The sequence below is a fragment of the Python bivittatus genome, unplaced genomic scaffold, assembly GCF_059951505.1.
Source record: "Python bivittatus isolate LINGU-HERP-01145 unplaced genomic scaffold, Pbiv_v1 ctg000280_np1212, whole genome shotgun sequence".
Taxonomy (NCBI): Eukaryota; Metazoa; Chordata; class Lepidosauria; order Squamata; family Pythonidae; genus Python; species Python bivittatus.
In genome coordinates, this window is record NW_028277066.1 from 1569208 (window position 1) to 1593002 (window position 23795).

Sequence of the window (23795 nt, forward strand, 5' to 3'; positions counted from 1 at the left end):
TCCATCCCACCCCATTCATCTCTCCGGGAGGACAAGCAGGCAGAGCGCAGAATTCAGGAATCATCACAAACTTCAAATCCACATAGTTGGAGAGTAATTTGGTGTTCTGTGCCAGGTATATTTTCACACCTGCAACAACCTGGATGATTGCAATTTTCTCCCTCTCTTTGCTGCCATCTGGTGGTTACCTGGATTCCTGCAGCCCTGACATATAGCCCTAAGAAAGCCCGTGGAGCCAAATTCGAGAGAATTCGCAGGTCAAAATGCACCCTCTTCGTTTGCAGGGTATGTATTTTCACTGCCCCCACTTGGGTGAATCGAGCTTTGAGGACCCACACTCCATGTGAGACAATGCTGGGGCAGCCTGAAGAGCAAAAATGGCCAATCAACTTCGACCACACAAGCTATGTTGCACATTATGCGTTAGTCAGGTCAATGAAAGACCTGCGCAAAGGGAACATGGTAAATATAGTTTGCTTTAATCCTGGTTAGATTTTGGGGGGTAGGTTTGTGGAAACCCAGGACATTTGGGTCACTGATGATTCCTTGCACCATGGAAGCCCAGAGATGATAGGTTAAGGTCAGGGTTAGCATGTTAGAAGGTTAGGCCAAAGAGATGGGAATGAGAAACTGGTGTATTACAGAGGTAAATTTCATGTGTGGACTTTTTTTAAACAAAAGGAAAGGTACTTTTTTTTTCCTGGGGGAGCCATAACAACAGCAGATTCTTTCTCTCTTTAATGCACTTTTTTTTTGGGTAGAATGATGGAGGAGACAGTCCAAAAAGTGGGCAGAGTGGCAGTTAATACATCAGTCTGGGTATAAAGCATGTCCTATTTCATCCGAGAGACAAGCACGTCCATCTTTTGGCATGTAACAAACACCCTAAAGTAATGGTGGTCCTACAGCCCTGTCCTTCCTTCCAAGCAATGCATTAAGGTTCCTGAAGGCCAGATGATTAAGCAACAGCGCTAGCTAGAGGTGCTTCAGAAGCTCAAGATGGGCTGCATTCCTCCAACCAGGCTCGGTTCCTTGGTACTGCATTTTGAGAAACCCAATTTGAACTGTAAGCCTCAGCTTACCTGATTCTGACAAAGAAGTTCCACCTCTTTGTGAGATTTCAATGAATCATGGAATTGTAGAGTTGGAAAGTACACAATGACCATCCAGCCCAACCCTCTGCCATGGGCAGGAAAACCAACTATCTATCCATGAGAGGGTGCTGTCCAGCCTCTTCTTAAAAAGCTCCAGAGATGGAGAACCCACAACTGCCATAGGTGAGTGATCGATTCTTGCACAGTTCTTGCTGTTAGGAAGCGTTATATTTAAATGAATTCTACATAGCTGCAACTTATACCAATTATTTCTAGTCCTAGTTTGGTTATGGCTATGGACTAGAGTTCCTGACCATCTTCCCTATGGCCCCCTTTTAGGAGGCTGAATACTGACAGAATATCTCTCCCACGTCTTCTTTGCTCCAGACTCAATACCCCAAGCTCCGTCAGCCTGTCCTCAGAGAGCATGTCCTCAAGTTCCTGGATCATCTCTTCCTTCCTCCTCTGAACTCTTCTCATGACTAGTCAGAAGTATGGTTAAGGAAAGGCAACTTTAACCTCTTATTCCCCCACCTCCGTTGATGCCTGGAACGACTCCAAAATATTATTACGCAGCGTGATCATTCACTTGTTTATCCTCTCCTCCCAAATTAAAAACCCGGTGAACATGCCAGCCTAGCTCTTCAAGTCATGCAGTCCTGTTGCCTCCATGCTCTCACAGTCCTCAGCAGCTGAAAGGGGGGGGGGGCTGTTGTTGGAAGAAGAAAAGAAGGGAAGGACAACGATTGTGAACCATCATATGGTCACACAGTCAGGAAGTGCTGAAAACACAAGCAGTCGCCTTGGATGGGGCTGTGAAAAGAGAAGGATGAGAACCCGGCTGCTTCATACCTTTGCAAAATCTAAGTCAACTCCCCACTTACCACACCCCAAACAGAGCCACAAATTTATGCCTAGCTATTTTGGTAAAAATCCAAGCATCAATTAACGAGAGAGTGGAAATCTGCTTGGTAAGGTGAAAAGGAGAGTAGTTCGGATTCAGACCAAGCCTTGCATTTCAGATTTCAGAGAGGAGGCAGAAACTAGAAATCTCATAAATCTTCCCACAGGGCCAAAGCACATTCTTCTCCCTTACAGCTTCAAAATGTTGGACTGCTGTAGCAACTTAATAAAATTACACTCATTAAAATGCAAATGTATTTAAAATGAACTTTGGAATACATCTATTAGGATAATTGAGCTCCAACTGACTGTAAGTTGCAACACAGATTTTCTGCCACCTTCCAGACAAGGGCACTGTCTTCCTTGTAAACGAATATCTTTGTCAGTGGGAAAACAAAGAGCTTTTTGAGAGCTAATAATTTTCAGCAGAATTCCCCAGCTGCTTTATAAGATTAAATTAACATAGATAAAGGTCAGCCTTGTGCTGTAGCAAAATAAAAATGACCTACCAACAAAGAAAGTATAGAAGTTGACTATAAATGCACTTTTGGGGTTCCGCAAGGCTGTGACGTGCATTTAATTATACCTGTTTGTTCATTCTGACACTGTATGATAAAGGATGGAGGCAAACATTGGCTTCCAATAGGACCGAGGTCCTGATACCCAAAGTCAAATATATTTAAAGCAGAAATAAAATAAAATGCAATAAATGTATTTCTCCTTAACGGGAAGCCTCGGCTGGACTCTAATGAAGCATTGCGCGCAAACTGAGTTGTTGCTGATCTATGGAATGAGGGACTGGTTCTAGGTTCCTCTTAACTTTAAAGAAACAAAGTCCAAGCCAGTGTTTCTCAACCTTGGCACTTTAAGATGTGTGGACTTCAATTCCCAGAATTCCCCAGCCAGCATGGCTGGCTGGGGAATTCTGGGAGTTGAAGTCAACACATCTTAAAGTTGCCAAGGTTGAGAAACACTGGTCCAAGTCTTCAAGGAGGCAAAGCACTTTTCAGTCTGGGTTTGCCAAAGCCTACTGGAGCACTAAGAGCTTTTCTAGCATAATTTACATCATCATCATCATCATTTTGGGAAGTAGTAATAGTTTCATAATAAAAGTAACCGGCTTTTTTCTCTCCTGGAAGTAGGCAAGAAAGAAGTTAAGTGCTGCCAGCAACACTCACTTAGGATTGCCACGAGTAGACACAATTTTTTTGCAGCAAGATAAATGAGAATTGAATGACCACAAGCTTCCCTCCCTTACTCGAAAGGTCTTCTTTTAAGGGGCTAGCCTAGAAGATGGTCCAGAAACTGCTGCTGGTGCAAAAGGCGCTTTGAGATGGTTACAGGAGAACTTAAAACAAGGATTGTTTAAGGACTGCAATTCGAGATACTGGTGCTGGTCCACCAAGCAGGGAAGTCACAACGTGAAACCAGTTTAGGACTTCCCTTAATACCAAATGATCCAGGGGATCAGACTGTCTGGGGAGGTCCTGTGTGGGTCTTGCTGATAGCTTTGTGATTCAGTGTAGGTCCTATTCATAATCATTTCAGCCCCCCAAGATGCGTCCACTTGCCCCATGGAAAATTTGATCTTTTGGGATATAAGGGGACCAATACTTTCTTAGACAATAAAATAACAGGTGGCAAGGCTTCACTTTGGCTGATCTCAGGTAAGCAGAGCCAAACCTGGTTAGTGTTCAGCTATCTGGAAATCCCAGTCGGTCCACCAAGCAGGGAAGTCAGAAAAGTCCCAAAAGAAGGTGATAACCAAACACTTCCATGTTGCTGCCAAGAAAACATCCAGATGTGTTCATGTTGTTACCAGATGTTGATATTGGCTCAAGGGAGGGAGCCATTAGTTTTGCTCATGAGAAACTCCAAGTTTACAACTGGTTCAGTTTATCCATCTCCCTCACTCCAGTTGGTTGACCATTTCTGAGGTCTCTCTCTCTCTGATGATTTCAGGAAAGATGGGGGGACCTGAGAAAGGATTTATTTATCGATTATTAAACTGGTATGCCGCCGACTTCCAATGACTCTGGGTGTCTCGCAAAAATCAAAACAAAGAAATTACAATGAAACCAATAACACATGAAAGGTAAAAGATGGCAAGAATGACAGACTGGATGGAATGAAGCAAGAGGTCTCATTCTTCCTCGCCAAAGGCCTGGGGGAAGAGCCAGGTCTTCACCGCTCTTCTAAGCAACAGCAGAGTGGAGGATAACTGGATCTCGGGGGGAACCTCATTCCAGAGAGCGGGCACGACTACAGAGAAGGTGCGCTTCCGGGGTCCTGATAGATGGCATTGTTCAGTCAAAGGAACCTGGAGTGTGCCAGCCCTGCGAGATTGAATCAGCCGGGCAGATACTAGAGGAGACAGGATAGAGGAGCCGCTTTGTGTGAGATGGGCAGCTATATAAATGTGATATCTAACTAACTAACTAACTAACTAACTAACTAACTAACTCACTCACTCACTCACTCACTCACTCACTCACTCACTCAGGGGCAGGCAGGTCTGCAGGGAGGAGGTAAAAAACAGTCAAGATGGTGTCCACAACTGTGTGATCAAAGTCCTGCCCCTGGTTCTGGCTGCCATGCTGACTTTTTTGACTCTCCTGCAGACACCCCCACCTTCTTCACCAAGATGCAACATTCCAACCGGTTCCTAAGAATGAAATTACAGCACGCTCAGCCCTGGGATAAAAAGCAACACAAGCAAGCAGCCAAAAATAGCAGTTCCTTTTGTGACTGATGGCACAGATGCTTCATCCCACCCTATGCCGGGCATCCCAGGAACGCGATCTAGCATTCCGAGGGAAAGACAGTTCCCCCCGCTCCTCGAAGAGAATTTTGCAGATCTCCAGGTTGTCCAACTGCAAACGGCGTCCCAATTAGAGCATCGGGTGTCAAACAGCAAAAGGGGGAAAAAACAGACAACGGGATTCTTGTTTCCAAGCAACTGGCATTACTAACCATGAGTTCCAGCAGAAACCTAGCAGCAGCAGGTAATACCCAAACAGCAGCATCAGTTGTGTCCTTTCTTCTCTGCACCCCCAATCACACTCCCTCTGTGGAGAAACCCTCCACCAACAGTTGGACCGACAGGGTAGGGGGAAAGAGGGCAAGTGGGCAAAGGAAATGGGTAAGGCGTTCACAGGGCAGACAAAGAAGCTTAGGGAACGCAGAAGAACAGATTCTTTTCTATCATCCACTTCCCAGAAGAGTGAAAACAGCAGGCAGATGAGGTGGGCCTCGCATTTGCGCCGATTCAAGTGGCCCAGGATGGGAGAGCCTTTTGAAACCTGCAAGTGTGGGTGATCAATAGAGAGGCGCAAGAGAGAATCGGCCATGTCTGCATCGTGACTGACTCAGGGCATTAATGCTTTGCTGGAAGCGTCTTCACTAAATGCCTGTTACTCAGCCTACGATGCAGTAGCTGCTGACGGAAAACGTCTATGCTCAGAAGTGAACCGGCTCGCTTAAAAGAAACATCTAGGCCCAGCAAAGTTCTGAGTCGCCATAAAATTAAACCATGTCTGTCTTCTCTGTGCTGCTTCCTTTGATCAGCCTGGGAAGAAATGCCTTGGAGGACATCGTGTTACGGGAAGGGAATGCTTGCTTTGATTTATTTATTAAACTTTTGGGAAAAAAAAACAAACCAAAGAAATAACTAGAGAAGAAGGAAAGGAAAAAAAAAGCAGTGGATAAAAGAATAAAATGTCAGTAAATAAACAGGGAGCTTGCAATTGTAACGAAATTTGAAGTTCAGTATTTCATTAATTAATTGATTGTATAGAATGAGTATGTTGTATCATTTTTTAAAGAAAATCACTGGGTACCTCTACAAAACTCTGAACAGGATATTAATGCCACTACGAGTTATCATTATTCCGAGAATAAAGGCACGTAATTATGTCAAAGGAAAAAAAGACAAAGAAAAGAAAAACCAATGAAAATGTTACTGGATAAGCCAAGAAAAACATGATTGGAAACGTACTGGATTTCAAATTTCCTCCCACTGTACCCCGATGGATAATTACAGTCGACATGTGGGAACACTCCTTTTGGAACATGTGCCCTGCTGTGGCTGGCAGCGAGCATTTGCCAGGGTTTATTTTTGCAGCAGGCTGTTAGTGAACCAACAGTAGGCAAGTGTGGCATTTGGACTGATATGATCTGGTTTGAGCTGAAAAAAGTAGCATCTGGCATTCTAATTAATGAGTGAACGAAGACCAAAGGAGCCATCTCATCCGAGGACCACTTGAGTGAAGATTTCCATCTGTCTCAAATACCTCTGATGCACTTTCAAGGGCCGCTGACTGAAAGCATTTGACTTCGTTTCCCTATTTTAACAGCGCAACTAGCATAGGAAACCTAGATGGATGCCAGTCAAGTGGGCATGGTTGCCCCAACCTAGGTTCATTCAAATGCCTGGGTTCAGTTCCCGGTGGGGTGGTTTAAAGCAGAGGTTCCCCGCCCTTTTGGAGCAGTGGGCAACTCTGGAATTTCTTTCAGGGTGATATCACAATGTGGTTCTTGTGCCCTCGCTGAGGTGGCCGAATCAGACACCCACGATGTTGAGAAGGCAAAGCAATGACGTTGCTCTCCGTCATTTCCGGATGTTTTCCAGGATGACTGTGGCTTCATTGGCTAAGTGTACCGAAAGGTGGATGAAGCTCCTATTTTATAAAAGAGGTGAACAGACTAGCACCTGAACAGGCCACAACTTTCAAGCTGTCAATCACCTAGAACAGTGTTTCTCAACCTTAGCAACTCTAAGATGGGTAGACCTCAACTCCCAGAATTCCCCAGCCAGCCATGCTTGAGGAAGTTGAGGTCCAACCATCTTAGAGTTGCCAAGGTTGAGAAACACTGTCCTAATGAGTTGGGGAGGAACTAGCCGCATGTTGGCTGGGGAATTCTGGCAGTTGAAGTCCACCCATCTTAAAGTTGTTAAGCTTGAGAAACACTGCCCCAGTGAGTTGGGGAGGAACCAACCGCAGCCTTTTCTTAATATATCTCCCTTCCCAGGACCTAAAGTCTGTCCTTTTTGTTTCGGTAACGGCTTCTGAATATTTGCTTCAAGACCACCCCCATAGCTTTCTAGACTTCTTCAGACCATGGGACGCAGTCAAGCCCTGCCTGGTGTCACGATAAGCATTTCCCTTCCTTTTGGTGATGCTCTCAGAAAAAGTAATGAATGCAGAGAGGTGGCAGGCAGTTCTTCTGTTCATAGTTCAAGGTTAGTTTCCGCGCATCACCGTGCGGCATTTTCCTACCTCATGTGCACAAGGTCTCTGTGGAGGGTCCTCAAGTCCTTCTCTAGATGTCTAAAAGGCAGAAGTTTCTTCTCCTGTTCCTGGAGCTAAACAAATAAATAAATAAACAAATGCCAGCAGACATTAAAGGAAACTGTAGCTCAGAATAACCATGACTTAATTTCCCTCTACTTCAGTAACAGGCCAAGTGGGTGCCCGAAAATAACCTGAAGAAGCAGCTATACCCAACATGCCCCCCTGCCCATAAATTCTGGGAGCTAAAAAAAAAAAAAAAGGAATTTGAGAAGTGAACATGCTTGGGGTGGTATGATGGTGTCTCCTGGAGGAAATGAAATCCTCATTGTATACCAATGAAACCCAAGTCTGCCTTCAGCAAATGAAATTCCAGACAATATCTAGCGGTCTCCAGACAGGGGTGTCCACAGGTGTGTGTGTGGGTGTGAGATGGAGTTTCCATAGCAATGTTTCGGTCATTTTGGCCAACTTTTTTGACCCCACCCTGTGGACATCCCCATCCCCAGCCAAAACCGCCTCATAGTTTTGGGACCTGCTAATCCAACATTTCACGGATCGGATACATTTACCTTTGGTTTCAGCTTCTTGGAAGGCTCTGTTTCCACCGGTTCAGCTAATTCTTCCAGAGTGACCTCCTCTTTGTAGAGTTCCTGAAATGGGAGGCAACATGTTGGCTGGCACACTGTCTTGGTGTAAAGAATCTGTGGTGTTCATGGACAAAGTATCCAAGACTTGTGCTGATCATCTACACGTATCCAAATTGCAATGTGAGAAGGGAATCTGTGTGGCAGCAAGGAAGCGCTTGGCATCTCTTAGCCGCGATAATGGGATATTTATGAATATTCTAAGGCATCAGATCCTCTAGCAGCAGCAGCAGTCTAGGAAAGGCAAATCTTTTAGGGAGTGGCTGCTAATTATAGTCTTGGATATGGAGCATGGCAGAGAGAACTCTTTGGCCATGGATTTTCCATAATATTTCAGGAAGAAAGCAGGAGAATATATGTGGCTCAGAGTTGAATGGTTGGGTTCTTGGGATTCACTGAGCTTGGAGAACCCCAAGAACACAGCAAATCAGAGAAAAATGAAAGTGATTATACTTGTGTTTTCACTGCTACCTCTGTTTCTGACCTTTTCATCAAATATAGCTGCTTCCTGAAGTCATACTGACCATACAAATATTCAGACAACGTACCTAGAGAATGCATTTATTTTCTGAAATTCACATACTGCTGTCATTTCCAAGGATTCCTGATGGTTAACAACTCAATAAAAACCAAATAATACAAAACTAATGAAGGTGTGTACAGTAAAAGCCAAAATACAATCCCTCCCCCCCCAGCAATAATCAGCAAAATACAAACAGCGACATCCCCATCAATCCTCAGATGTCCTCTAGAAAAACTCCATTTCCACTAACTTATGGAAGAGAGAGCTTTTAGGGAGATTGCTTCAGAGGACAGATGTCATCAGCAAGAAATGTCTCCTGGCTTCACCCCCAATTCACAACCTACACTTGCCTCTTGATACCAGAGGTCATCAATGCGATCAACAGATCCACCTGCCGTATCACTGGGAAATTCCCCAGGTATCCTCCAGAAACCCTCTGCATTCATTAGATGTCTGGACCAATAGGGTTAGGTCTTTCTGCCCTACGAAGGTCCTGGGTGGCAATCAATCTCAACTACAAATGATCTGACCATGGCAAAAGCTAGATAGCATGTCCTCAGTATCCCCTTGCTGGCTGGGGAATTCTGGGAGTTGAAGTCCACACATCTGAAAGCTGCCAAGGTTGAGAAACACTGGTTTCGATTATGTGGTTTGGATAATATCTTCCCTAACCTCTCCAGAGATTAGGGAGAGAGATTTGGTATCTCTATGGGGCACTACCGGTAAGGGCACATGTATTATTGTTACTCACGAGATGCAGACTTTTCATCCACCAACCAACCAACGTGCAGTTTTCCTGTGTGTACTGATTTTGCTGTGTTATTGACAAGCCTTCCCACTTGTCCTATCTGGGCTAAGTGACTGTTTTCAGGGCTTGCTTTAATCTTTGATCTAGTCCTGCAATGTTTACTCTTTGATGATGGGCAGCTCTGAGAACTTTTAACAGGGAAAAAAAGAGGGGCATCAAATATTTCAGTTCCTGCACTCATGGCCCTTCTTATTGACAATATCAGATGACTCTTCCCATCTTCCAGCTCTTTTTTAAAAAGAACCTTCCTTTTACCATTGTTTCTCTCATAAAAAAAGTAATTTATATAAATAAAAACTGAACAAGAGCTGCAGAGCTCTCTTTCATGAATGCTGCAGACCTAACGCGCAAACCAGCTCTGAAAGAAGAAGCACTAGATCGGTGTTTTTCAAACTTGGCCACCTGAAGATGTGTGGACTTCAACTCCCAGAGTTCCAAAGCCAGCATGCTGCTGGCTGGGGAATTCTGGGAGTTGAAGTCCACACATCTTCAAGTGGCTGAGGTTGAGAAACACTGGGTTAGACACTTGATGGGCTAAACAAGACAACACCGTCCAACAGCCAGCTTTATGAAGATGAAATTGACAGCCTATAAATAAAAGCAATCTCTCTTCCCGAAGCACTTTTGACTTTGGCAGACTGCAACTTGTCTTCCCAGATTGTTTTTATAGGCAAGACTCAGATGGATTGGCTTTTATGCTCTTTTTCTCTGTGTCCTTTCTCCTTACCCCCAACCACTAGCAAGGCAGGAGAAGCAGTCCTTTGCACACTGCCTTCAACAAGGGAGGAAAAAACCATGGAGGAAGATTTGGGTTGGATCATCCAAGTAAAGGGTCGGCAAAGACTGACAATAGGTAAGCTGAACAGTGTCAGAGAAAAAAATAATTTTTGCTTGAATCATAATGCAAACGTGTCAAATTAAATTAGCACGCAAAGCAAAATGCAGTTCACTTCCAAAATTCATGCTTCTTCAAAAGTTGCAAAGCGGTTTGCCGATTAAAAAGTAACTGGTATTACTGAAAAATTAGCAAATAAAATATTTTTAAAAATCTGTGGATTCCTGAAAATAATGCACAGTACATTATACTGGAAAACCATTTGGAAAATCAGCATATTAAGCAAAATGTTTATGGAGCGTGGTGTCTAAATACATGCATTTTAGAGCAAGCCTTTTCTTAAAGAAAACCCTTCAATATATTTTAGTGCAAAAGTTTTTGAAGAAAATCTTGAACAAGTACAAGAATGGGTCAAAGTGAATTTATGAAGGCAAATCAGATCCATCTATACTTACTGGTTTTTTTTAATTACCTGAAACTTTTTTCAAATTAATTTGACCCTGGGGAATCTGGAAATCTGGATAACGAAGGACAATTTTAAGATGACTCTTAAATGTGCTTTATGTCAGTAATGACAGTACTCCCAAAGAAGTAGGTGTGACAGGCTGAAGAGGAAGAAAATCCTACATTTCTCAAAATCTGGCTTCCTTATTTATGGAGACAGAAGGGGGGAAATGAAGGCAGAATTCTAGCCACTTGCTCACTGGAAAGTTGATTTGTTCCTGGCTTCCTACATCCCAACTAATGATAGCAAAAGCACCAGAATAATTGTCAAACTTGAAGACACTTTTTATTAATATTAAATCTGGTTAAATGGTTAAATATTAAAAGAATATTGAACATTATGCTTGTTACAGGGATTCCTTATCTTCTGGAACATCTCAGCAGACAGTTCCTTGCTATTTGATCTGTCCTGGATGTTCACTTGTACATCTGCCCATAGCTTATTTATTTCACATGGATTTTCTGGCCGCCCCAGTCACAGGACTCAGGCGGTTGACAAAGATAACTACAAAACCACCTACACAATAATAAAAACCGTAGGATTAAAGTATGAGCAATGAGCAAAACACCAACAACTTCCCTCCCTTCTCAATTAAGATCCCAAAATTGACAAGAAGACTGTTTCCACTTTCCTCCTCAATGTTAACAGGGAGATGGCCCTCCTTATGGGGAGGGGGGGCAGCCTCCTTTGGATGACCCTCCCAGCCTTCCACTTTGCACCATGTGGACCACATTGTGTCCCCAGCTCACCTTGGTCACTGCCAGCCCCCTCCCAGCATAGTCCTCCCTCTCAATTAGCCCAAGGTTTCTGGAGTCCTTTCATTCCTGCCACGCTCCCTTTTTTCAATAATAATAATAATAATAACAACAACAACAACAACAACAACAACAAAACAGTCTGGATAGTGGACATTACAATACCAGCAGAATAGAAGAGAAAGAACTGGAGAAAATCACAAAATATAAAGACCTGCAAATAGAATTAGAATGACTGTGGCAAAAGAAAGCAAAGATAGGTCCCATAGGCATAGGCACCTTGGGTGCAATCCCAAAACATCTGGAGCACCACTTGAAGACCTTCGGCACTGACAAAATCCCCACCAGTCCAATGCAAAAGACAGCTTGACATGGAACAGCTTCTATCCTGTGATGATACCTTTAACATCAACAAACACACACATCTGGCTGTCCCAGGTCCTTGGGAAGGACTCGATAGGTGGGCAAAAATGCCAAACCCAGTCTAAACACCTGGTTGGCTATGCGAACAACCATAATAATAATAATAATACTCCCAGGCTTCCAACTGGGTAGAGCAGAGGAAGGTGCCCTTCTACCATGGGATTTGGTGAAGGGGAGAATTTCATTTGCGCAAATTCATAATTGCACAATCCCAAACATCTCTGGGGGAAGGCTCCTTCCTGCCTTTCTCACTCCCATGTCCTGAAAGTTAAGGAGGAAAATCAGACAGGGGGGTTTCTTCATCATCGACCAGTTTCTCCACACTGGTCAGTTTCAATCCGTTTCCTCCTCCCCTCCCTCCCCCTTGCCACGAAGTAAGAGACCTAGTTGCTCAGCTGCTCCTCCGCCCACTTCTACAGCTCTCCAGCAGCGAATGTGGCAAGGTCTGTCTGTCTCCTCTTGCAGCTCCTGCTGTCTCTGCATGTGTCTCTGTTTATCCTGTCCAATTACAATCAGTTTCATGCTGCTCAGTTAATTTAAACAATTTCGTAGACACGCATTTATCGTTGGTGCAACCTTCCCATATGTTTCTTCATTTCACGTTATTTTAAACTTGTGAGGTGACCAAATTTGGGGGGTGGGGGATGGAGGAGAGACGAACCAGCCAACCAGAGGCGGCTCCCAAATTGTACAGATGAGCACTAATTTGGGATATACCTGGTTCATGCTGGAGTGCCCTAGTTGATGGATTTCCTTCCCCCGGGGCATGGCAGAAAACCTTGGGAGCAGAGGGGACAATCAGGGAGACCATAAGGACAGGAGCACCTGGGAACGTAGACATTTGGCAGGGAGTTGCAACTGAGGGAGGATAGGATGAGCAATGCAGATGGTTGATTTTATGACAGCATTGTTTTCTGCAGAGACAAGGGGGTGGGGTGGGGAACAGAGCTTTAGCTCAATAGTGGGGAAACCGATACGTTCAGATCTCCACTGTAGATGCTCCACAGATGTGTTCCTTGGCCAACCTTCATGGAACTATCAGCCTGGCTCTGTTTGAACCGGAAAAACTTCGGTATTTGGCTGGAAGGCTTGGGTTTGTAAAGCACTGTGCCAAATTCTGATTGTTCAGTTTGTCGTAATCCTTATCGTTTCAGCACTTCCGAGGTCAGAAACTGCCTTACGTATTCAGCTTATTTTTTTTCTGTTCACCGCCTTGAACCTTGGAAAGTTGGCTAGCGCAGAATTTTAGTAAATAAACACGGCCTGCGTGGGTCTTCCGGGCAGATTCTGTAGATGTTCACCCCGTTTAAAATCTCTTCTACACTTCAGCAGTGTCACAGTGCTCTTCACCATTCACTTCACTGAGTTTTACATTAAGATGGAAACTCACTGGAGATTCAGTACGATGCCGGAAACCTTATTCCACGTACGGTTTGTTAATTGAAAAGGAATGAAAGGTATTATATTTTGCCTGTTATAGTGAGAGATTTTAAACTTAACACTGTACGTTTTCTCAAGAGACTCTTCAAGTATGCATTATTAATGTTAATTGCTAATGTCTGTCTTTTCTTTTTTTTTTCCGTCCTGGCGTTCAGTTTTATTTTTACTAAATCCTCATGCCTCTAAGAAATACAAAAGCTTAATTAAACTAGCAAATCAGTGGAAGCAAAACATGAAATGAATTAGATGAGCTTGAAAAATCCTCCTTGTACCAACCTAACAAAGCCTTTGGGCTCAAACTAGGCTTTTGTTTGAAACGTGGTGCTGGGGGAGGAATTCCCGTTGAAGAAATGCTTTGGATCAGTCTGTCCCAAGGATTCTGGATGGCAAGAATGCAGTTGGCTCTATTAAACTGTAATAAGAGAAAAGTGGCAAGAATGAATGTAAACAGGGGAGAGGGTCTGTTAAGTGTCTGAATCCTGATCAAAAAGAGGTAACACTGAGCAGAATTTGGAAGTGCACCTTTATGTGGGGCACGGGATTTTCAGAACAGATTATTCCACTTCAGCAGATCATTAAGAAGTTTAGGAATATGAGAAAGTTTATGGTACGTTTGTAGATTTAAACAAAGTCTACGATAAGCTGAATAGCTTTAAATTAATGGAAGGTTCTGTGCCAATATGACTTGAAGGTTGGTTGCTGAATCTGGTAAGAGCAACAGACAATGGAAATACGGTTAAATGTAAGAGTAAATGCTTACAGAAAGTTCAGTATTGATCAGGAAGTAAGACAAAAATGTAAGATGTTTAATGGATTGTTTAATGGATAAATGCATAAAGAACTCTTGTGATGATATCAGATACGTATTGGCTGGGAATACAGATATATTTTTGTACGCAGACGATGCCAGGTTGTTGGCTCAGAAGTGAAATGATCTGCAACAAATGTTTGATAAAGTGCATAATGCAGCAAGGAATATGGACCTGAAAATTAATGTATCAAGGACCAATTTAGTGGTGTTTGATGGGGGGGGAATGATGTGAACAATGTCAAGTTCTATATGAATGGTAAAAACGATAGCAAGTAAATAAATGAATTTCTGTACCTTGGTAGAAGGTTTACTAAAGGTGGAAAAATAGAGAGATTTTAGGATGGGCAACTGCTGTAGAAAGTTAGTAGGTAGTATGTGATCTGCGGTGAAAATGAATGCTGATTGAAGGAAGCAAGACGGCCATAGATAAGTGCATGCTTCTTTGCAATACGGACATGAAAGTTGGGTGTGTCAGGAGAAACATTTTGAATACCAAAATGGGTGACCAATAGAGAAGAAGTACGTTGAGATGGTTGGGTCATTCAGAGAGAATGAATGAGGATCGAACTGCAAATAGTTGAAGGAAGAAGGAATTGGTCAAGAAGGAGGAGAAGACAAGAAAGTTGCAGGTTGGACAAGTTGACGAAATCCTCAAAAACAGAGAGATGAGGTTTAAAGAACAAAAGGCAATGCGTGAAGTGGTTTATGGATGCCATACAACAAAGATGGTTTGCAAGGACAGAAAGGTATCACTGCAATCGGAAATGGAGCCGCCTTAAGTTAGATTTAGCTATATTTCTTTTCTTTTTTTATCGCATGCCTTAATTTCTTTGGATTGCTATTTCTTACTCCTTCTGCACTTTGCATAACGTTATTTATTCCCAAAGGGAATACATACATATGGCTAAGCAGACCAAGACCAAACACAGCAGATACACATCTGCTTCCTACTTCAGTTTTTCTCATAACGTTTCCCAATTCCCTGTTAAAACACAGTTCTTCCAATGAAGAAAACAGGTACCCAGTGTCTTTGGCAGAGCATTTGGCTACCTTCACGCGCGTGCGTGTTCTTTCCTCTTTTCTCTCAGGGGCCGTACTGCAAATCGGCCAACATTTATCTTCCACTGCAAAGCCGCAGTCCAGATTCTGCTTTCCAAGCTCAAATGCTTGCTCTCCTGGTCTGCACCTGGGGTTTGATTTTCCTGGTTCAGCTGACAGAGGAACCTCATAACCAGAGCAGTCTCAAAGGCCTCTTTACATTCCTTGCAATCCCCAGAAATTTCCTGGGTGGTATTATTTTTTCTATAGTATCAGCTACCATGGGAGGACTCCACACTTAATGGCATTCTAAAAATAGTCTCAAATGCATACTGTTAAAACCAGTTATCAGGTGAGATGCTTAGCAGTGGTGCCGATAATGAGGGAACCCTCTGTGCTGTGCGCACGCCAGGATCAACCTTCTCTGTTCAATGCACCATGTCCTCCCTCCACCCAGATCTTTTCTCCCGTCTTCTAAGAACACGCACAGCCGCTGCCTCTCGATCCACGGCCTGCCTACTTCTGGAATACTGTGAATAAACATTCACAGAACTGCTGTGCAATAATTGGATTGCCGCCTTTAAAATGCACGAGCTGTTTCCGACATAAATCCAATTAAAGTCTTACTTAAGTTTAGGCTGAGAAGAATTCCTGAGTAATTTTATTCGCCCTTGGTCTTATTCACCATTCCAGCCATAGTATCTGAAAAGCACTGGATTTTTTCCCCTTGTATAGCCATGCATTTAAAAGAGAGAGACAGAGAGAGAGAGGGAAATAAAATGCCAATACAGACGTTGCATGCAGTCCAACTCTACTTCTGCTTCTTTTCCTCACCAAGAGGAAAGCGGTGTTTTCTAAAGAATAAAGTAACTGCGAGGTTATTATTTGGCAAAGCATTCACCAGAAGCATTCACAAAGTTGCCTTTGGGACCAGGATCAACGCTGGTGGAAAATATAGGAAAGCCTTCCAGAAATCTTGACGGTAACAGTAAAGGCTAACCAATGTGTGTGCCTGGATGCACGGTACGTTGGAAGCCGGGTGGAGACAGTGCTGATAGTGATGCCAGGGGCATCCCCATGCTAGACGGGAAGGCATATCATCACGAGAGTCACGCAAATTGTCCATCATTCAAATCATGTCCACAACCACCTTATGGTAGAACTCCATGGGTTCTACCTCATGCCATGAGCTGCCCTTATAAGGACTGGTGGAGAGCCTAGGATAGGCTATGATAAAGATATATGCTCAATATAATGCTTTGTCAATATGCCTGAGCAGCATCCACTCATCAACTAATTACTTCTTCAGGAATGTAGCCTCCTCTACTTGTCGATCTCTGCTAAGTTCTAAGAGGCCGCTGGAGATGGCTGTAAGCCATCCACGTGCTGAGTTAACATAGTTGGTTCAACTTGGGCTTAGCCTACAATCCAAGGCTTGTATCTCCGGTGAATTGTCATGTGGGAGCCCCATCTAGATGAGATCGGGGTGGCCATGCCATGGATCTTGAGATTTCTCTTTTGCTTCTTCTCAAAAGGGTCTCCTCCCACCCCCCGAGAGACTTGAACTTGTGTTCCAAGAGATCTGTGAGCTTTTCTCTGGCCTTTGGCCAAGACATCACTGTGTGGTCCTCCGTTCCCTTTGGGACCCTGTGCTCCAGAACAATGGTCAAATGCCAAAGAAAGGGATTCTTGGAAGCACAGCAAAGACCGTTATGCCCCTAACAGAGCTGAGGAATTGGGGGCACTGAGGCATCATTTCGCACATGGGCACTGCACAGCTGTGCAGGGCATGTACTTGTCATGGTGAATGAACTGACTGTAGCTCTGTGCAGACAGATGTTCAGGCCCTGAGTGCTAGGCCCTGGTAGGGCTTCCAGGGATCCTGGGAGCATATTTCTTCTTTCGACATCTTTTCAGCCAAATGGTTTTCCTTCCCATCCCAGGCCTGGTACCCATTAGCTATGCCAGTGTTTCTCAACCTTGGCAACTTGAAGACATGTGGACTTCAACTCCCAGGATTCCCCAGCGAATCCTGGGAGTTGAAGTCCCCACGTCTTCAAGTTGCCAAGGTTGAGAAACACTGAACTATGCAGCTGCACAGATCCTTCCCTGCTTCTCAACAGCACAAAATTCATTTACAGGAATCCCTTACTAGTTTGCTCTTTTTATTTTTTTACCCCAGTTTAAATACTTTTTTCCCCATTAGAAAAAGCTTCTAAGATACATCTATAATAATTCTGAATACAATGACGCTTTCTTTTCTTTACTATTCAGACGTCAAACATGTCAACTCCGTTCTTAACCGATGCAAAGGAGTAGAAAGCCAAATTCCCTTCCTCTCCAGGAAAAATGCACATGGCTTGCTTAAGTCTGATCAAGTTTGCCCAGAGGAGTTTCCTAAGTTGAGCCCGGGTGTCAGAGCCTGCAGCAATCGAAGGAATAGCCAAAAGAGGACTGATTTATTGGGGATAATAAATGCTGGGTTTGCTTGCTTTGATTCTGCCAATTGTAACGAGGGGGGGGGGAATGAAAGAAGACAGAGCCGGTGTCATCTCGAAGGCCAGGAAGGAGAGGTGTTATCAGGGTGAGGGATTCTCAAGGCCACGACTTGGTGAGAAAGAAATCTGGCGCCAAAGAAGAAGGGGGAGAGAGGGGGTAAAAATAGAGGGAAAGTTACGCGGGCTTTAGTTTTAGCAATGCTTTGCTTAGTGCTGCATGTACCATCCGATAAAGGAGTTTTTATCTGAACCAGGCCTGGTTTCCTGAAGATTCTTCTGGATTGGGATTTGGACACTGTAGACTTGACACTTGGTTCAACTCACGAGTTCACTCTTCCCGAGAGTCTCTGATGATCAAAGTGGCCAACAGATAGTACATTTCAATTCCAGAGGAGCTGGTTTCATTCGAAAGTCCTGACGCTTCTTTCAGAACCTTGATGTCCAGATCAGGCTGGAGTCAAGCTCAGGAACAAAACAGGCTGCAAGTCTTGACAACATGAAAAATGCTAGATGACAAATCCCCCTGGCACCAGTTCCTCGCACAGCAGCTGGCCTAGCCTCCAAAAAACAAATGCACTGGCTGCAGCGCCCGATTTTTTTTTTTTTTTTATGTCTCTAAAAATAAGCCCAATCATGCAAGTCACTTTACGCCCACTTGCAAGGGGGCAAAAAAGGAGCCAGAACAACAGCAAGAACAAAACACCAGCGACAGCAGGGTTTTGCAATGAAAAGTGGAAGAGGCTTTTTCAACCAGCTCCAGGAGACAATTAATGATGGATTTTTAAGTCTTTTGTGGCAGCCAACATCTCTTATGAAAGAAGCAACAGATGCCAAATTCAACATGGCGCCAGGAGTTGGAGCAATAGGCAATAAAGTCGGAGTCAGAAGTTAACAAGATAAATTAAACGGAAGGTATTGAGTGGCTTGGCTGAAATGGCCCCAAGAAAAGATATTTTGACTGTGTTGCCAGGTGATGGCCAGTAACACAATGCTTAAAACACACACACACACACAAAGATAAGAAGAAAGTTCTGTTGGGCAGAATATAGGACCACAAATCTCCAGCTATCAGCTGATAATGCCATGAAGAGACAAAGGAAGAAAAGCAACATGTGGCTTAGATTAGCTTTTAATTAATTAATTAAGTTCAGACTAGCGGTTGGACTTCCTGAAGTTACGCCAAGGTTTGATGTTTTCCTCTTCCAATCCTTTTCCATTTGTATCTTCCAGGGTATAAGACTGATGGCAAAAGGTTAGTTTGCTTAATTAAGGAATAAACAATTAAGAATGAGTGAATACACACATACAAACACACACACTCTATTTGTTACCCCTTTTTAATCATCAAAGGTCACCCCTCAAATGCCAAAATATATTAAAAGTTCCACCCAAAATTCCTATCAACTCACACAAATGGAATAGCCTTTTTTATGTAATTCAGAGATGGTTAAAGTTTAAATCTTCATGTTGCAATTTGGAAAAATGTACAGGCTGTGAGAATTAACACCCTGTCTTATTGCGCATTTATAACGCCTCTGTCAGGGACTATATACACTGTATTCCCTATAATTTGGGTCAATATTGTATATATTTAATTGTCTGCCTACTATCGATTCCATGTGGACTCCTGGCAATTTTTATATGTTCATAAAACATAATGTCCTAAAATCATCTCTTAGGATAGGTAATCTTCTAGCAGAAATGGAAAGAAATCAAGATTATAATTGGGAAATTATATAATCTGGATTCCTTCCATCCATCAAATAAAATTCTAAGATTAAGAAAAGTGATTCCATCTGGGACCATTTTACAAGCTCAAGAAGAATGAGAAAGCACAGTAACTCACATGATAACATATGATTAAAGCTAGGTCAGTGAGAAGTCAACAGACACCCTCCTCCATCCCCCCACAACAACCCTGTGAGGTAGACTGAGAGATAAGGTTTAACCCAAAGTCATCCATGACTTTCCATGGCTGAGGCTGAACTTCAGCCTGGAGATTCTTAGCCCTCGTCTAACCCAGTAGTAATGTATGGCTGTGAGAGCTGGACCATAAAGAAGGCTGAGCGCCGAAGAATTGATGCCTTTGAACTGTGGTGCTGGAGAAGACTCTTAAGAGTCCCTTGGACTGCTAGGAGGTCAAACCAGTCAATCTTAAAGGAAATCAACCCTGACTGCTCATTGGAAGGAATGATACTGAAGCTCAAGCTCAGATACTTTGGCCACCTAACGCGAAGAGAGGACTCTGGAGAAGACCCCGATGCTGGGAAAGATGGAAGGCCAAAGGAGAAGAGGACGGCAGAGGGTGAGATGGTTAGAGCATCACTGAAGCAATGAGCATGAAACTGAGCAAACTCAGGGAGTAAGTGAAGGACAGGAAGGTCTGGTGTGATGTGGTTCATGGGGTCACGAAGAGTCGGACACGACTCAACGACTGAGCAACAACAACACCTTTCTATCTCAAAAAGGTCAGAGTAAATTAGAAGCAGATTGTGGGACGGAGAAATTGCAGAGTAGAGCAAGGACTGATTTGAATTCTGGGAGGCTACAGGGGTTTTGGACATCTCTCCAGATAAATCAGAAGGGAGAGCAATGGATTTGCTCACTTGGCACATTTGTAAATGAAGCCCACCACTGCAGCAAGGATCAATGACGTTTTCAAGGGGTAGGCTCCCCCCAATAAAGTGTCAGTTAAAAACAGCAAAGGTCTCACCCCAAGATTTGGCGCAGGAGCACTAAAATCTCTCGATATTCGACAAAGTCTGGAAGGAGTTAGGCCAGCTTAGGCAAAGAGTGATGCTTCTATGATTCAAGCGGAAAGTGCCCCGAGCGTCTTGGGAACCCAGAGCCGGCTCCGCGCTTTGCCCACCCGCGCGCCTTCGCTCTCCCCATGCAGGCGCCTTCGCCATTGTTATTTGACCTTCTGAGCGAGAACTAATCGCTTCTGACATTTTGTGATTGTAATGACAGCTGCGGGCAGATCCTGTATCATAATTGCAGTCTGGAAGCCTGAAACATTCACTCAGCTTCGATTTCCAGGCTGTGTCCATTAGTCCCGGGCCTTTCATGTCACATGGCCATTAAATCACTTTTTTTTTCGTTCGACAGAATCGTTTTTTAGTTCACCTCGCAGAAGACAGGGGAGGGGGGAGGAATTACACCATTTTTAAAATTCACCGGGAGGGCAACTGCTTGTGGTAACCGGTCCTCTTGAACTCTTGCAAATCTGATTCCCGTCGGAGCAGAGAATGACAGGCAAAGCCTTTTCAGAAGGCTGACCCCCCTGCCCCCCCAGCCCCAAGAAGACACTGCATTGCATCCTTCCTCCTGGGTTGCTAGGAAACCAGAGACCCAGGTCCAGCATGAGGAGGGATGGAGGAACTTGAGGGACCAGGAAGCAAAAACTTTGATGGATCTCAATCCCACCTTAGCCCTGAATCTCCGTGGGTGGCTTTAAAAAACCACTAAGCAGTCAACTTATCCGCCCCATGCATACAGGGTTGTAATAATACTGTGATACTAATGATAGGCAAAAAGTCTGGATAGGAGACATTGCGATACCTGGAGACAGCAGAAGAGAGGAGAAAGAACTGGAGAAAATCACAAAATACTAAGACCTGCAAATAGAAGTACGACTATGGCAAAAGAAAGCAAAGATAGTTATAGGCACCTTGGGTGCAATCCCAAAACATCTGGAGCACCACTGGAAGACCATTGGCATTGACAAAATCACCATCAATCACAAAAGGCAGCTTTACTTGGAACAGCTCACATCCTGCGACGATACCTTTAACACCATCCAACAACATCTGCCTGTCCCAGGTCCTTGGGAAGGACTCGATAGGCGGATAAAAATGCCCAATCCAGTCTAAACATCTGGCTGACTGTGCGACCAACCATAATGATTTATTAAATTTACATGCCACCTGACCCCCAGCGATTCTGGGAGGCTTACGATGGCTAAAAACATTTAAGAACAAAAATCAATACTGAACAAAAAGCAGCACAAGACAGAACAACAATGGCAAAGGAAACAAACCTGGAGGGGAACAAAAAAAAAAGAAGAGGAAGAAGAAGAGGAAGGAGGAGGAGAAGGAGGAGAAGGAGAAGAAGGAGAAAAAAGGGACATCAGTCATCCTCCTCAAAGGCCTGGGCAAAAAGCCAGTCTTTATGGCTCTTTGAAATAGCCTTAATATAAATATATTGTAAGGATAACATGAAGTAGACGATTCTGCTGGATACCAGCTCACCCTACTGGCCCACCCAGCTACATCGCTTGACACTGCCTGAGATCTCAGGAATCTTTCCTGGATCCTTTTGGGCCACACCAGGATGGAACCTGGGAATTTTTGCATGGAAAACATTTGCAGTACTCCCATGCGTGCCCAAACACCCCTTGCAAATTATTTTCAAAGCCCTGTGAACTATGCATGAAGGTTTGGAACCAACCGCCTGTTGGTTCTCTAAGAGACTTTCCAGGAAGATCGTGTAGAGGAGGACACTGAATTCTGCACACTGCAGCAAGAGCGTGCATCCACCGAATGCCTTCCAAACTCCTCCAAAATATGCTGCTGGGGGGCTGCTTAAAAGTACCTGAGCAGCCTTTAGTCAGATCCATCTGAACTCTTCTTAGGAGGCTAAAAAGCTGCACAAAAATGACGACGGTTTGATAGCGGAGTATTGGAACATTATGAGCAGACTTGGGATCCTCTGGAGAAAGTCAACTGAGAATTTGAAGGTCAAGCAAGACATTTAGACATTTTAAGGTTCTCAAGCAAGACACTTAAGAACCCCAAATGGGCTCTCCTACCCTGAGAGGCCAGCCAGTGGCCTTCCTGGCTGAGAGGCACATTGATCAACATCAAGTTGAGGAATCTAGGGACCGTTCCAGACATCTGACATCTGCATCCAGAAACTGGTATTCTTAAATATCAGTTATGGCCAACCTTGGTTTACAATGAAGCAATAGACCTCTCTGAATCAGTAGACTGTCTTCTGGTGGTCAGACGTAACTGCTGAGGGCTGTTCTGTACCTTACATTTCAGCATGACAGAGGGGCTCTGAGGGCCTTCAGGTCACAGGCGGCCCCCCTGTCATAAATACAATCAGTACAGCCACAATGCACTAATTATTTTATAGCTGCGCTAGATCGGTGACATGACTTCACAGCTTGGTAAAAGATTTAAAACCTGTTCCTCTTCTTTGGGACTCTCCAGTATAAGATCTGATATTCTCTTAGCTAGATAGGAATCTGGCCCAGAAGATCAAAATGATGTCAGCTTACTCAAATCAAGCTTGGTGTTTCAGACCTTAAGACATTTTGCCCTGGTTCAATTAGCGGGTTTACCAAGCAGGCAGGAAGCAAAGGCCGCTATACCCTTTTGGAATATGTAATGTTGTGCAGAGTGCAGAAGAGGAGTATGAAATAGGAAGCTGAAGAAATTTAGAGTTATGAGATTAAAAAAAAAAGGAAAGGAAACATAGCTAGCTCTAGTTGGCACCAACACCTTCACTAAACCTCTCCATTTGTTTCCATCCTTGAAAAACAGCAGAATATGAAAGCTTATAAACATATTCCAAGCCCCCAACGTTTTGGGAAGTGGTTGGTTAGTTGCTTCATGAAGCAAAATTGCTGGCACTGTCTCAAAATTGAACTAAAGGCTATTTGGCAATTATGTTGGGGAGCAGTCAGGAGCAGCAAGGAAAACGAATAAATGGATGTACGCATCTCCAATTCCCCATTTCGCGCAGAGGATTGTTCTGGTCGTGGCTTTGCCTCGCTGCTCCGTGACAATGAGGGGCAAAGCTATCCAGGAGAATCAACCCTGAGGACGGTGCAAAAATGCGCTACTTTTCTCCAACCCATTTTTGGAGTGTCACTCACCGATGACAGCAGCCTTTTAAGTAGAGAGAGCAAATGACCGCACGTGTTCGAGAGGTGGCTGAATTCAAGGGCTATGAACAACGGAAAGAGCCCTGATCTGCTGGAGAATTCAATAATCCTCAGCTCCAACATGTCCCATTGTGTAGTCTAGTGTTTCATCCTTGGCAACTTTAAGGCGTGTGGACTTCAACTCCCAGAATTCAACAGCCAGCTGTGCACCCATGCTGGCTGGGGAATTCTGGGAGTTGAAGTCCACATGCCTTAAAGTTGCCGAGGTTGGGAAACACTGGCGTAGTCCAAAGGACATACCAAGAGAGCCATGGTGGCAGATAACTGGAAT

General features: G+C 44.0%; 1 protein-coding gene across 2 annotated transcripts in view; it reads right to left on the reverse strand.

Moving 5' to 3' along the window:
* Positions 1 to 23795, reverse strand: part of CCDC60 (coiled-coil domain containing 60) — a 50631-nt gene that overhangs the window by 16578 nt on the left and 10258 nt on the right. For both annotated transcript variants that reach the window (XM_007434249.3, XM_088143225.1), the window contains exons 2-3: positions 7861 to 7941; positions 7277 to 7362 (exon numbers count right to left, since the gene is read on the reverse strand). In XM_007434249.3, the coding sequence (XP_007434311.1) occupies positions 7277 to 7362; positions 7861 to 7941 (167 nt within the window). The remainder of the gene's footprint in view (positions 1 to 7276; positions 7363 to 7860; positions 7942 to 23795) is intronic.